At 37.5% G+C, this 14,162-nt stretch overlaps 4 protein-coding genes across 5 annotated transcripts in view; 3 read left to right on the forward strand and 1 right to left on the reverse strand.

The window, feature by feature from the left end:
- LOC138322916 (AP-1 complex-associated regulatory protein-like) overlaps positions 1-9,400 on the reverse strand; it is a 61,363-nt gene extending 51,963 nt beyond the window's left edge. Inside the window, exon 1 of one of the 2 annotated variants that reach the window (XM_069267142.1) lies at positions 561-9,400. In XM_069267142.1, coding sequence (XP_069123243.1) covers positions 561-604 — 44 coding nt within the window. In that variant the 5' untranslated portion in view covers positions 605-9,400. Of the gene's footprint in view, positions 1-554 lie in introns of both variants that reach the window. The other variant, XM_069267141.1, reaches the window with a different exon arrangement.
- LOC138324268 (cornifin-B-like) lies at positions 6,232-12,179 on the forward strand. The gene is made up of 2 exons (XM_069269348.1): positions 6,232-6,315; positions 11,532-12,179. Exons 1-2 carry the CDS (start codon positions 6,232-6,234, stop codon positions 12,177-12,179), a joined length of 732 nt encoding a protein of 243 aa, XP_069125449.1.
- A 198-nt stretch (positions 12,180-12,377) lies between these two features.
- On the forward strand, positions 12,378-12,674 carry LOC138324269 (arp2/3 complex-activating protein rickA-like). The gene has a single exon (XM_069269349.1). The coding sequence runs from the start codon at positions 12,378-12,380 to the stop codon at positions 12,672-12,674; it is 297 nt and encodes a 98-aa protein (XP_069125450.1).
- Positions 12,675-12,959: 285 nt separating this feature from the next.
- On the forward strand, positions 12,960-13,343 carry LOC138324270 (arp2/3 complex-activating protein rickA-like). The gene has a single exon (XM_069269350.1). It carries the CDS (start codon positions 12,960-12,962, stop codon positions 13,341-13,343), a length of 384 nt encoding a protein of 127 aa, XP_069125451.1.
- The last annotated feature ends 819 nt before the right edge of the window (positions 13,344-14,162 follow it).

A 14,162-nucleotide genomic window follows, 5' to 3' on the forward strand; every position in this document is an offset into this window, starting at 1 on the left:
TTCGATGAAGACATTATCATATTTGAGTAATCCAATAACAGCAGACGCTAAGTATTGAGAAACCTCTATAGGCAATATTGGCACGACGTAATAAGCAAAAGTGTCTTGTACTGTACCTCTAACATTGTTGGAGTACATATTTGAGCTAACCTAGTTTGACCACCTGTCATGACCCATGCACCGGTCAGTCACAGATGATAACAGTTACATTGCATGTGTATTTGGCAAGATAACAATAACTTCAAAATAGATTCTACACTTTATTCAGTATGTTAAAACTAATGGAAAATATTGGGTAATGTCAATTCATAATCCAAAACAGTGTTGACACACATACAGCTTGATTTATATAGAAATATTCCACAAATATGTGAGCTGCATACAACCGTTTGTATTTAACAATCGATAAAAGAAACGGGACAGATTTGCTTTGTACAGTCACAGGTTACAAGTAATAAACAGACAACAGTGAGAAATAACATGTTACAGGACGTGACATGACATTCTATTGCAACGTGGCGCAAAGACACGGTAATATAAAGAATCGTGTTTACATATACTTTTTGCTGGAAATGCCGAAGCATCTCCCCAGACAGTTGCCCATGTCTCAGTCTCGATATCTTCTTTACTGTGTCATAATCCCATGATGAGGTGTGTCTCCAGCAGACCAACACTTCCTTCTTCTTTCCGGAAGTATCTAAGGGAGGTAATTCTAAATTATTTATAGAAAAAATATGTAGGGTGCACTTGCGCAACTTACTTTATATAGGCCTACCAAAATGAAAAAGGATCTGGCACAAGTTATGACAACTTATGAAGCCATCTCCTTACACAGTTACATAGACAACAGATGACAGCGTAGACTGGTTACATACATTTACATCAAAATCAATACAGTATAACTTATAACATTTATGAAGTAAACATGTCAAAATCTTCCGATGGGTCTTATGAAAATATGCAATTTACTAAAACATCTCAATTTACTTCAAAAGACATATGTTGTTTTTTTTAAATAATATGTTTGACATTCAAAAAGTAGTGATATATGGCAAGCCAAGTAACTTTTTATTCTATTAATTCCGATACCTGAATTAAAATTTCCGATAACGGAATTAAATTTCTGATATCGAAAATTAATTTTCACATTCTCACAATAGTAACCGCAACTTAAAATAGATTGAGTATGGGGACAGATTAGCGTGGTAGAGGTCGTACTTAAAAGAACTGCATTTATAAAAATCTTGAATGAAGTATTTTAAGTTTTCTATCCCCATGTAGGTAGTAGCGGGGTACAGGAAGAGGCAAGTTAGAGAAGAGAGCTGATTTCACTATGATTTTAGATGAAGAATAACTGGAACAAAAGAAGTAAATTATATTCAACATTATATCATACAGAGTAGCTTAGAAAACATAGACTATTTATAAATTTTTTTCATATTGAATTCAAAATATCAGAACACTGATGTATTACATCAAAAACCTTCTGCACCAAGTGCGGAAGAAATTAAGGCAACTGCTGGCAGTCGACCATTTTTCCCGATGTACATCACGTACAAATTACTAGTAAATAACGCATAATTATGTTAGGAGCACAAAGACATTAAAATTATCTGTAGGATTTATAGGATAAAAATCGTAGAAAGACGGGTTTAATGTCATATTAGGATGATTGACTCGTCAAAAAAAAGATAATTATAATGTCCACTATGAATAATGTGAGTGAATAATGAAAATCGGGGATGATATTTTCGCGGGACTTTATTGTGTTCGGGAGAAATTAATTATAATTTGCGTAAATCTTCGAAACTCTTTAAAATTAATTTTCAATGGTTTAATTCATTTTTAGATTAAAAGCCCATTTTTGACGCGCGAAAATAACCGGTACCTACATGTAATATCACCGATGAAGATGGAAAATATATCATCATGCAGTACGTGTTCTCACGTTAGCCTTAGCCTTTTGTTACCTTCACATATTGTGGCGCGTTTTCATTATTAAGGCATTACACTAGAACTCGTGGTTGCGTATAAGGTTTTAGACTTGTGACTCTCTTGTTGGCTCTCTTTTCCACATTTGTACATTTGCTGTAGCAATCTGGTCTTTTTTCAATATTTAACCAATGATCTAAGAATACTTTGACATACAGGAACACAGATTTTTCACTTTCCTTTTTACTTACATTTTCAGTGTTTCGTTTCATTTTCCATGTGTTTGTCCATTCTAGAAGTTTACCAATAAAATTCAGTGTCTGTACCGTTCCTAAAGATTGGCAAATGAGTCCATATTGCTATTCATCACATGCAACAAAACAGGACTTAACAAACTTCCCTGGGGGACCCAAGTTGATATCCCCAATTCTTCGCTGTATACACCACCTTTTCATCAGGCTATATGAAATCATAATTTAATTATCTAGTTGAGGACATTATCTGCACTCCCCTAGTAGTGTCTAAAAATGGACAAATAGAATTCGTCATCGTTTGCGCATCCATGTATATGGATGTTAACAGACTCTCAGTACTCCCTTGCATGCACATCATTTTCATGTTATTACTGAATCAGTTTATACAAAAAATATATGAGAAATAATTACATACATCGTAAATTGTATTGATAATTCTTTACATAACAAATCAAAGGCAGTCATAAACTTTGAATGCACCAATTTAAAGTTGTACGCCGATCGCCATCATGTTTCCAAAGGATGTACAAGGTTATACCATTTCTTAACTTCATAATACATTGTAGATAAGTCAACATGATGTTGCGTATCATACAAGTGTAATAGTGTATTGAAATAAATACATGTAGTAATCAATTTTATGCAGCTGTTTTTACAACCTTTGGTTCTGCAACATTCAAGGGTCGTGTGTTTTACCACATTAAAGCATATATGTGATTAATGTATGATAACTATATTACAAGTGTAAATCAAAAAATAAGAAATGGAGTTGTAAGGATCCAACTTTATACAGATAAACATTTAAAATATGAAAGCACGTAACTATGCTCTCTGAATATCAAAGAATCAATAATTTGCATGGTGATGTACCTGTGTTCGGCAGGCAATCAGCAGGGAATACGAAATGGAACCGTTTAATTTATTTGAAAAAAATATGACGTATGCTGACAGCCTCTATGTCTATATCATAAGACATATTACGTAGAGTATGCGTTGTGAATGGTTAAGTACATTTGAGATCCAAAAAAAGTATCAGTAATCACTATACAAATTGCCCTTTAGATCACAGGGATCTGAGATTTAGTTACAGATTATATAATCATGGACCCACCAGAGTGCCATAAGACCATTTTTGACGTTTTAGAGGTCTAGATAAAAAAAAAAAACCGATAAAATCCATACATGTACTCTACATGGTTCATTAGTACACGGAAATTAACATATAAACACAATTAACAACAGAAAACAATTGGCAAAGGTAATAAGTTAATGTCAATTCATACTTGGGTCTTTCTTGACTTTAAACGTTGTTGCCAGACAGATGGACAGACGAAGATGTACCACTGAATAAGACCTATGAGCTTATTGCTACATGGCCATTCATGTTGCAGCTGCAGTGCCCTATGGTGTAGATATAACAACTATTCAGACTTGTTATATGGTAATTGTTTATTCATAATAATTGTTATCAATGACATGTCCACTTACTTAGGAGACCAGACACAATCAATAACGCACTGTCATGTACACCTCTGTTTACAGGTAAGCAAGCAGTCCTGTCCACAACGAAAATTACAGGTAAACGAAAGCACTGGTCAAACAACGTACATCCTGCCATACAACATGTATATTGTTAAAACTGTGTATACTTGACAAAAAATGTTAATTACTAAGTAATAACAATAAAAATTTATCCATGTGTAGATCTTAATATATCAGTAGGTCACTGGACTAGTACATCAGCAAGTTGGTGATGGTCAAATGACAAACAATGGTGGTCAAATGAAGCACACTGGCACTGACCTACATGTGTAGACGGATGACCAATATTGTTTACATAACCTATTAGACATCACCATTTTTGGTGGCATTGGTCAAACCTGTTGTGATCTATCAGTTATATTTCCGTTTGTGTCACTCCATCAGTACCTTGCCTCAGTATTGACAGAGTGAAATGAAGGGAAGTAACTTTGATGGGTCAAAATAGTAAAATTCAACCCATCAAATACACTTGTAACCTCCAGCTGTGATAAAATACAGCACAATGACCTAAATGCACCAACAGATTTTCCTGGTTCAGTCTTGGCCCAGTCTCATAGATTAGTTAAAACTATGAGTCGAACCCTAACCTTAGTCAAGCCTTGTGGTCCAGTCCTAGCCAGTATCATGGCATTGCTTGCACCTTGTGTTGAAGGCTAGCTGAAGCCCAGTCTTTTGACTATGTCTTATCATGTTTTGTGGTCTAGCTGTAGCATACTGTAGATATTCCGTCTTTGCATGGTGACATCATTATTTTGTGAGCAAAATTCGCACCATTTTCTTTGAAAATTATGATATTACACTCACAAACATATGACATTACAATCAATACCTACCCACAAGGGTAGATAACTCTTCAATATGCAATTACGGAATATGTTACCTTGCCTCAACATAGTTTTGAAGCTGAAGACAGGAGCTGTGATAACACACAGGGTGCTATAATGAAAGTGAACTGGCCGCATAAAAGCTCTGGTATGGACACCTCTATAATGCGCCCCTGTCAATGGCATATATCTTTTTGATTTGTGCCATATTAATAATTATGCAGTCTACACTGTTTATAACTTGTTGCCTTATTTATAATAAGTACTAACTATTATCTATTTAACACAACTAGCATTCATTTAATTAAAAATATGTAAACTCCCGTGTATACAATCATTAAATGCATTGGACTACTAATTAATACATAGATCTAAAATGTATAGTTATCTGTGTATATATTTTGACAATCAAATTATAAGAACACAACACATTCAACTATCACCATTCATCAACAGCTGACTGGCAATGATTTTCATCTGAAAATATTCCCATATTCACAGTCAATACATTTAAAATCTTTTGTTCTTTTTTCCATTATATCACTGATAAACCATTCTCATATAACAATTTCTGTTACAATACAAAAACAAAATAATAATCCACAAAAATTGGTGGAAAGTATCGTTTTACATCTTTTCTACCACACAACAATTACCCTTGCAGCGTACTATGACAGCATGCATTCACGTAGATAGATGTTAACATATATACATCAAGTATGGATAAGAACAAGTTGCTACACTGTAGCATATTGTAAAATAATGTTATTGGTAGGACCTTTTGGCAAAAATATGGCTATTATATATGTCATCAGAATTTAGATATACTACACACTCTCTATAAGAGTTACAAGTCCTTGTGATATATTGCACTCTCTCTCAGAGAGTTACAAGTCCCTGTGATTGAGGTACAGTGAACCTAATAAGTTGAGCCTTAAATTCTGACAGCATTTTTCTTAAAAATTACATGTACTCAATACCATTATATCAAAAAAAGGTTATCAAATAAAGGGAAAATTACTATTGAAAAATAATTATTTGGGAAATATGGTATTACGTATTTGTAAAAAAAATATATAATAAATGAGGTCTGACAAAAAGACAGGTCTATGTGCCGACTGGTTGAAGCAGAAAAGCAAAAACAAAAGCATCAACATCTACCCTATAGTATGGAATATCAGGTGCTCGGCAACATATATAAATCTCAATGCTATATATATATAAAAGGCACATCTGTCTTCATACGAAGTTATTCATATAACAAAACACATGATCAGCCAAACTACAGTTCCCTTATTATTAGAATTAACAAAACCTTTTCAAGTGAAAAAATAATACACATAATGTATAACTATGAAACATAAATGTCTTTTATAAATGAAACAATTAAATATTGACCAAATATTCTTTGAGGAATACATGTTATCAGGATGAACTATATATAGATATCATGAAAAGTTCTAAATATCAAACAAATTAAGAGTTATTATAAGGTGGTTTAGTGGCACAGTCAATCGTGCAAAAGACAAATGAAAAGCTTCCCTGTTCAAACATTTGAAGGACCGAGACACCTTCCTGACCCCATATGCTGTCTTTAGGTACTCCTCTGATTTATTCTCACTTAATTGCCTTGCATATTACAATATCAGCTAAAATACCTGAAGAAAATCTTTGTAAACATGAAGGCTATTGGTAAGGTGGCCAGTCTGATGTATCTGAGTTACTTCCCTTCATTTCACTGTGTCATGACGGGTGAAACAAAGGTAAGTAACTCTGGTACATCAGGATACAAAGTGAGTTTTTGATTTGTATTGATTTGCAGGTATTGATTGTTTTACTGTATCAAGTTAATTTCAAGATATTGGGTAGTCCACTTATACATTAAACTTTAATTCCTTGCCATATACAACAGGCTATAATCATTGCTGACCCTCCAAATTGTTTTCTTTTTAAGTTACAACTAAGGAACACACATAATCTAAAATGTCTTAAATCTAATTATCATGTCCATTTTAACCAGTATTTTTTCCCTTTAAAATATGGATAGAAAAGTACAAAAAATCATGTTAATCAAGGGAATGGTCAAAAAAGTAAAAACATCCTTTTTGTTCTGAAACAGAACACTAGTCATTGCGATAGTTGACCTTACTCCAGACAATATGTTTTCATCATATATCAACTGATACTGTAGATCAACTGCTTCAGATGTATCTTACATGTACAATTTAATACAGCCATAAAAGTTGTCTGTGATTGAAACTATTTCGCTGTGATTATTTTTATTTATCATCTGTGTGAAATACATGAAATCAAAATTGCACCACAAAGTAGATACCTTAGTAGTTTAGTTTATAGTAAGCTGGAGCAGATTCTTTTACGTATAGAGAGGGATACGGCTAGCACTATAAGTGTTCTAAGTACAGGGAAGTGAAGATTTGTGTCTCGGAAACAGAGGACAACAACAGAAATAATTTTGCTTCCTCATTGGACATTACTATATTCTAATTCTTATAACAAGAGGCCCAGAGGGCCTGTATCACTCACCTGGTTTTTTTAGTAATTATCACAAAGACTCTGACAATTAGAAAAATTAGCAAAATTGAATCCAAAAGTTTAATTTTGAATCACAACCATACAATGATGCTATTGATAACATACAAATATGCAATCCAATACATAGGTTCAGAGAGAAAGTAATTTATATGAAAATAGTAGCCTAATTGACCTTTTTGACCCCGCGTCTATTGCCGTCTAAGGCTCCGGGGGTCAGCCCTATCATTTGTACAATTTCAAATCCCAAACCTATAAGGATGCTAAAATTGCATTATGAGTGCTCTTCCATGCTTAGTTGCAAAGAAGAAGTCGTTTATATGGAAATAGCTTAATTGACCCCTTTTGACCCCACCCTTCAGGCCCCCTGAGGGGGGGAGGGGGGGATCAGCCCCATCATTTGCAAAATTTTGAATCCCAACCCTATAAGGATGTAACCATTGCATTATGAGCATAATCCCATGTTTAATTGCAAAGAAGAAGTCATTCATATGGAAATAGTCAAATTGACCACTTTTGACCCAACCCCTCAGGCGCCAGGGGGTCAGCCCTATTATTTGCACAATTTGGAATCCCCACCCTATAAGGATGCTGTTTTTGTGCATTATGGGTGCTATCCCATGCTTAATTGCAGAGAAGAAATCATTTATATGGAAATAGCCAAATTGACCCCTTTTGACCCCATCCTTCAGGCCCCCGGGGGGTCAGCCCCATCATTTGTACAATTTTGGATCACAATCCTATAAGGATGCTACCATTGCATTATGGGTGCTATCCCATGCTTGGTTTCAGAGAAGAAATTGTTAATATGGAAATAGCCAAATCGACCCCTTTTGACCCCGACCCTCAGGCCCCCAAGAGGTCAGCTCTATCATTTCTACAATTTGAATCCCCGCCCTGTAACGATGCTACCATTCCATTATGAGTGCTATATCTTGCTTAGTTTCAGAGCAGAAGTCCTTTATATGGAAATAGCCAAATTGACCCCTTTTGACCCCGCCCCTCAGGCCCCCGGGGGGTCAGCCCCATCATTTGAACAATTTTGAATCCCCACCCTATAACAATACTACCATTGCATTATGGGTGTTATCTCATGCTTAGTTTCAGAGAAGAAGTCGTTTATATGGAAATAGCCAAATTGACCCCTTTTGACCCCGCCCCTCAGGCCCCCGGGGGATCAGGCCCATCATTTGTACAATTTAGAACCCTCACCCTATAAGGATGCTACCATTGCATTATGGGTGCGATCTCGTGCTTAGTTTCAAAGAAGAAGTTGTTTATATGGAAATAGCCAAATTGACCCCGCCCCTCAGGCCCCCAGGGGGTCAGCCCCATCATTTGTACAATTAAGAATCCTCACCCTATAAGGATGCTACCATTGCATTATGGGTGCTATCCAATGCTTGGTTTCAGAGAAGTTGTTTATATGGAAATAGCTAAATTGACCCCTTTTGGTCCCACCCCTCAGGCCCCTGGGGGGTCATCCCCATCATTTGTACAATTTTCAGTTAGTAGCCTATAAGGATGCTACCAGTCAAATTTTATTGAAATCTGTCCAGCGGTTATGGAGAAGAAGTCGAATGTTGACGGACGACGGACGCTGCGGTATCCCATAAGCTCACCTCGGTCCTTCGGACCAGGTGAGCTAAAAATGATGATGAACATTTATATTTCCTGACAGAATCATTATTTCTTTTTAATTTCCTGACATGATAGTCATTTCTATCCAATTATTTTGCAAAAACTAAAGTATTCATATGAAAAAAAAATAATTGCACATATTCCAGTTGTGACTATGTCAAGGTATTCTAGTCAAAGACTACCCTCTGTACATTTTTCTTTGTAAATTAATTGCACACACAAACACATGAAATAACATAACAGATGCAATATTTTTTTTATAAATCTTTTGAATTATGGCAATAAAAAATGAATGTTATCTTTTGCTGATGTTTCTGTATGAAAAACTTGAATCACTAGTACCACCAAATCATGCAGTGTTATTAGGAATTACAAAAATAATGATGAATGAGAAATACAGAAAAATCCAACTTGATAAGCACTAAATATATGCCAGGTGCCAGGTGATCATAATTAACAATAAACCTGTGTAGGAATTTTATCAGCAGTTAAATTTGCTTCAATAATGAATGGTGCATATGCATATCTAATTCAAAGATTTATTTCTATAATTCTACTTCTTGGTATAGGAAAAACAAACAAGAGGCCCAGAGGGCCTGTATCGCTCACCTGGTTTTTTGTTAGTAATTATCACAAGACTCTGATCAATTAGAAAAATAAGCAAGATCGCCTGCTGTGGGGGAATGTACATTGTTATGTGGGTAATATCGTCAGTTCAGAGAAGAAGTCGTTTATATGGAAATAGGCGCCAACCCTTTTGACCCTATTGACCCCATTTGCCATCTCTCACCCCGCCCCTCAGCCCCCGGGCTTGGTAGAAAACAGCCACATCATTGTACAATTTTTAATCTGGTCCCTACCCTATAACGATACTACCGATACTACCATTGCATTATGAGTGCTATCTCATGCTTAGTTTCAGAGAAGAAGTCGTTTTAATATGGAAAAAATAGCCAAATGTGACCCCATTTGACCCCGCCCCTCAGGCCCCCGGGGGGTCAGCCCCATCATTTGTACCATTTTGAATCCCCACCCTATAAGGATGCTAACATTGCATTAATGGGTGCTATCCCATGCTTGGTTTTCAGAGAAGAAGTCGTTTATATGGAAATAGCCAAATTGACCCCATTTGACCCCGCCCCTCATGCCCCGGGGGTCAGCCCCATCATTTGTACAATTTGAATCCCCACCCTATAAGGATGCCCAACCATTGCATTATGGGTGCTATCCCATGCTTGGTTTCAGAGAAGAAGTCGTTTAATATGGAAAATAGCCAAATGACCCCCTTTTGGGACCCCGCCTCTCAGGCCCCTGGGGGGTCAGCGCCCATCATTTGTACATTTTTTCAGTTAGTAGCCCATGCAAGGAATGCTACCAGTCACAATTTTGTTGAAATTCCGACCAGCGGTTGATGGAAAGAAGTCGATTGTTGACGGACGGACGAACGGACGTACGACGACGGACGACGGACGACGGACGACGGACGACGGACGAAAACAAATTTGCTTGTTCATACCTTGTAAAAGAATGTACAATTTCAGAATACGTTGTATAAAAGAATGTCTCAGAATACGTTGTATATCTGGGTATATCTGGCGATTTGAAACCTTAAAGCCAATTCACATTAACTTTTTTAATGTGACACAATACATAAAAAATCCATCATAATACACTGAGTATAATTATCTGCTATAATAGTTAAGGTAAGTTGAGTGTTGACTGTTACATAAAGATGATTTAATGATTATTCAAATCCATCTAGATCTATTATCCATTTTTCTGAATGACCTCCATCTTAAAATTTTCATGTTTGTGTCTATAAACATCAAATTTAAAGTCTATACATGATATTGTTATTAACAGATCTATATGAGTGTTGATCTATCCTTACACGCATTACTGTTACTATATGTTCTAACATTTTACTGACAATTAACGGAAATATGACCTGCTGAGAAAAACTCTATACATCGATCTTATCCTATCATACAAGACCATACACAAGTGTTTATACATGTATCAAATTAAGATGTACATGTTCAAAAATTTTTGAATATATATATATATATATATGTGCACAATAAAAATTTAATGGCTATAATTAATACATGCATAACTCTACAGTTACTTTCATATTTGTACAATAAAACGTAAATTATGTTTGAATCTCATTCAATCATTTCTATACAGATATTCTTAAATATCAATCACTTATAAAGTTTCCATAATATAATTTAGTCACAAAAGTGCAGGTTGCATACGTACATGTCCATTTTTACATAGTCTCTTATGAAACACATGAAATAAAACATCAATTTACTTTTCAGAATTAATGAATAACTAAATCTGAATATTAACAATAAGAATCACTAACCATCCATTCATACAAGTAGAGTCACACGTATATTTATAACTACCGGTATGTGACACGTGTGAAGTGTTTGTGATACCCTATATCACAACCATTGTGGGTTTAACAGGCAATGACACACATGAGCAATATGTATTGTCAGGAGGTCGGCAAAAATTAATATCCTCGTCAAATTTACCTCACCAATAACATCAGCCAATCAGTATTCAGTGTAATTAGATTACTGGTCTCATCCAATTGCAATCACCAAGCTCATCGTCTCTGGTTACTAACTAGTCTTAGCTATAGCCAAACAGTATTTAATCAGCAAGTAAATCTTTAGAAATTGGATACATAAGTGGACAAAACTAAATTTTTACCAATTATGAAAACTTTGAATTGTACTAAACTCAACCCCATTCCCTAATACTTACAAAGTACACAAGCCCTCCAAATTCTCTTAACCCATGTCCCCCTACTCCCCTAATCCTAAACATTGATAACCCATGTCCCCCTACTCCCCTAATCCTAAACATTGATAACCCATGTCCCCCTACTCCCCCAATCCTAAACATTGATAACCCATGTCCCCCTACTCCCCCAATCCTAAACATTGATAACCCATGTCCCCCTACTCCCCCAATCCTAAACATTGATAACCCATGTCCCCCTACTCCCCCAATCCTAAACATTGATAACCCATGTCCCCCTACTCCCCCAATCCTAAACATTGATAACCCATGTCCCCCTACTCCCCCAATCCTAAACATTGATAACCCATGTCCCCCTACTCCCCCAATCCTAAACATTGATAACCCATGTCCCCCTACTCCCCCAATCCTAAACATTGATAACCCATGTCCCCCTACTCCCCCAATCCTAAACATTGATAACCCATGTCCCCCTACTCCCCCAATCCTAAACATTGATAACCCATGTCCCCCTACTCCCCCAATCCTAAACATTGATAACCCATGTCCCCCTACTCCCCCAATCCTAAACATTGATAACCCATGTCCCCCTACTCCCCCAATCCTAAACATTGATAACCCATGTCCCCCTAACTCCCCCAATCCTAAACATTGATAACCCATGTCCCCCTACTCCCCCAATCCTAAACATTGATAACCCATGTCCCCTACTCCCCCAATCCTAAACATTGATAACCCATGTCCCCCTACTCCCCAATCCTAAACATTGATAACCCATGTCCCCTACTCCCCCAATCCTAAACATTGATAACCCATGTCCCCCTACTCCCCCAATCCTAAACATTGATAACCCATGTCCCCTACTCCCCCAATCCTAAACATTGATAACCCATGTCCCCCTACTCCCCCAATCCTAAACATTGATAACCCATGTCCCCCTACTCCCCCAATCCTAAACATTGATAACCCATGTCCCCCTACTCCCCCAATCCTAAACATTGATAACCCATGTCCCCCTACTCCCCCAATCCTAAACATTGATAACCCATGTCCCCCTACTCCCCCAATCCTAAACATTGATAACCCATGTCCCCCTACTCCCCCAATCCTAAACATTGATAACCCATGTCCCCTACTCCCCCAATCCTAAACATTGATAACCCATGTCCCCCTACTCCCCCAATCCTAAACATTGATAACCCATGTCCCCCTACTCCCCCAATCCTAAACATTGATAACTCATGTCCCCCTACTCCCCCAATCCTAAACATTGATAACTCATGTCCCCCTACTCCCCCAATCCTAAACATTGATAACTCATGTCCCCCTACTCCCCCAATCCTAAACATTGATAACCCATGTCCCCTACTCCCCCAATCCTAAACATTGATAACCCATGTCCCCCTACTCCCCCAATCCTAAACATTGATAACCCATGTCCCCTACTCCCCCAATCCTAAACATTGATAACCCATGTCCCCCTACTCCCCCAATCCTAAACATTGATAACCCATGTCCCCCTACTCCCCCAATCCTAAACATTGATAACCCATGTCCCCCTACTCCCCCAATCCTAAACATTGATAACCCATGTCCCCCTACTCCCCCAATCCTAAACATTGATAACCCATGTCCCCCTACTCCCCCAATCCTAAACATTGATAACCCATGTCCCCCTACTCCCCCAATCCTAAACATTGATAACCCATGTCCCCCTACTCCCCCAATCCTAAACATTGATAACCCATGTCCCCCTACTCCCCCAATCCTAAACATTGATAACCCATGTCCCCCTACTCCCCCAATCCTTAAACATTGATAACCCATGTCCCCCTACTCCCCCAATCCTAAACATTGATAACCCATGTCCCCCCTACTCCCCCAATCCTAAACATTGATAACCCATGTCCCCCTACTCCCCCAATCCTAAACATTGATAACCCATGTCCCCCTACTCCCCCAATCCTAAACATTGATAACCCATGTCCCCCTACTCCCCCAATCCTAAACATTGATAACTCATGTCCCCCTACTCCCCCAATCTTAAACATTGATAACCCATGTCCCCCTACTCCCCCAATCCTAAACATTGATAACTCATGTCCCCCTACTCCCCAATCCTAAACATTGATAACCCATGTCCCCCTACTCCCCCAATCTTAAACATTGATAACCCATGTCCCCCTACTCCCCCAATCCTAAACATTGATAACCCATGTCCCCCTACTCCCCCAATCCTAAACATTGATAACCCATGTCCCCCTACTCCCCCAATCCTAAACATTGATAACTCATGTCCCCCTACTCCCCCAATCCTAAACATTGATAACACATGTCCCCCTACTCCCCAATCCTAAACATTGATAACTCATGTCCCCTACTCCCCCAATCCTAAACATTGATAACCCATGTCCCCCTACTCCCCCAATCCTAAACATTGATAACCCATGTCCCCTACCCCCCCCATCCTAAACATTGATAACCCATGTTCCCCTACTCCCCCAATCCTAAACATTGATAACCCTTAATTGGCTTTCCATATATGTATATATTTATGCTAAAGAAATTTGAAAAATATTTTAGACACTTTGCAATCTTGGATTTCTCATTTGTCATAATAACAAAACAATTCAATTTG

Source organism: Argopecten irradians, chromosome 5 (assembly GCF_041381155.1).
Source record: "Argopecten irradians isolate NY chromosome 5, Ai_NY, whole genome shotgun sequence".
NCBI classification, from domain to species: Eukaryota; Metazoa; Mollusca; class Bivalvia; order Pectinida; family Pectinidae; genus Argopecten; species Argopecten irradians.

Bases quoted from the DNA above. Each gene is read 5' to 3' on its own strand.
- LOC138324270 (XM_069269350.1), top strand. From the start codon at position 12,960: ATGTCCCCTACTCCCCCAATCCTAAACATTGATAACCCATGTCCCCCT.
- LOC138324269 (XM_069269349.1), top strand. From the start codon at position 12,378: ATGTCCCCTACTCCCCCAATCCTAAACATTGATAACCCATGTCCCCCT.
- LOC138324268 (XM_069269348.1), top strand. From the start codon at position 6,232: ATGAAGGCTATTGGTAAGGTGGCCAGTCTGATGTATCTGAGTTACTTC. The intron at 6,316-11,531 runs GTAAGTAACTCT...ATACTTACAAAG, and splicing joins TCATGACGGGTGAAACAAAG to TACACAAGCCCTCCAAATTC.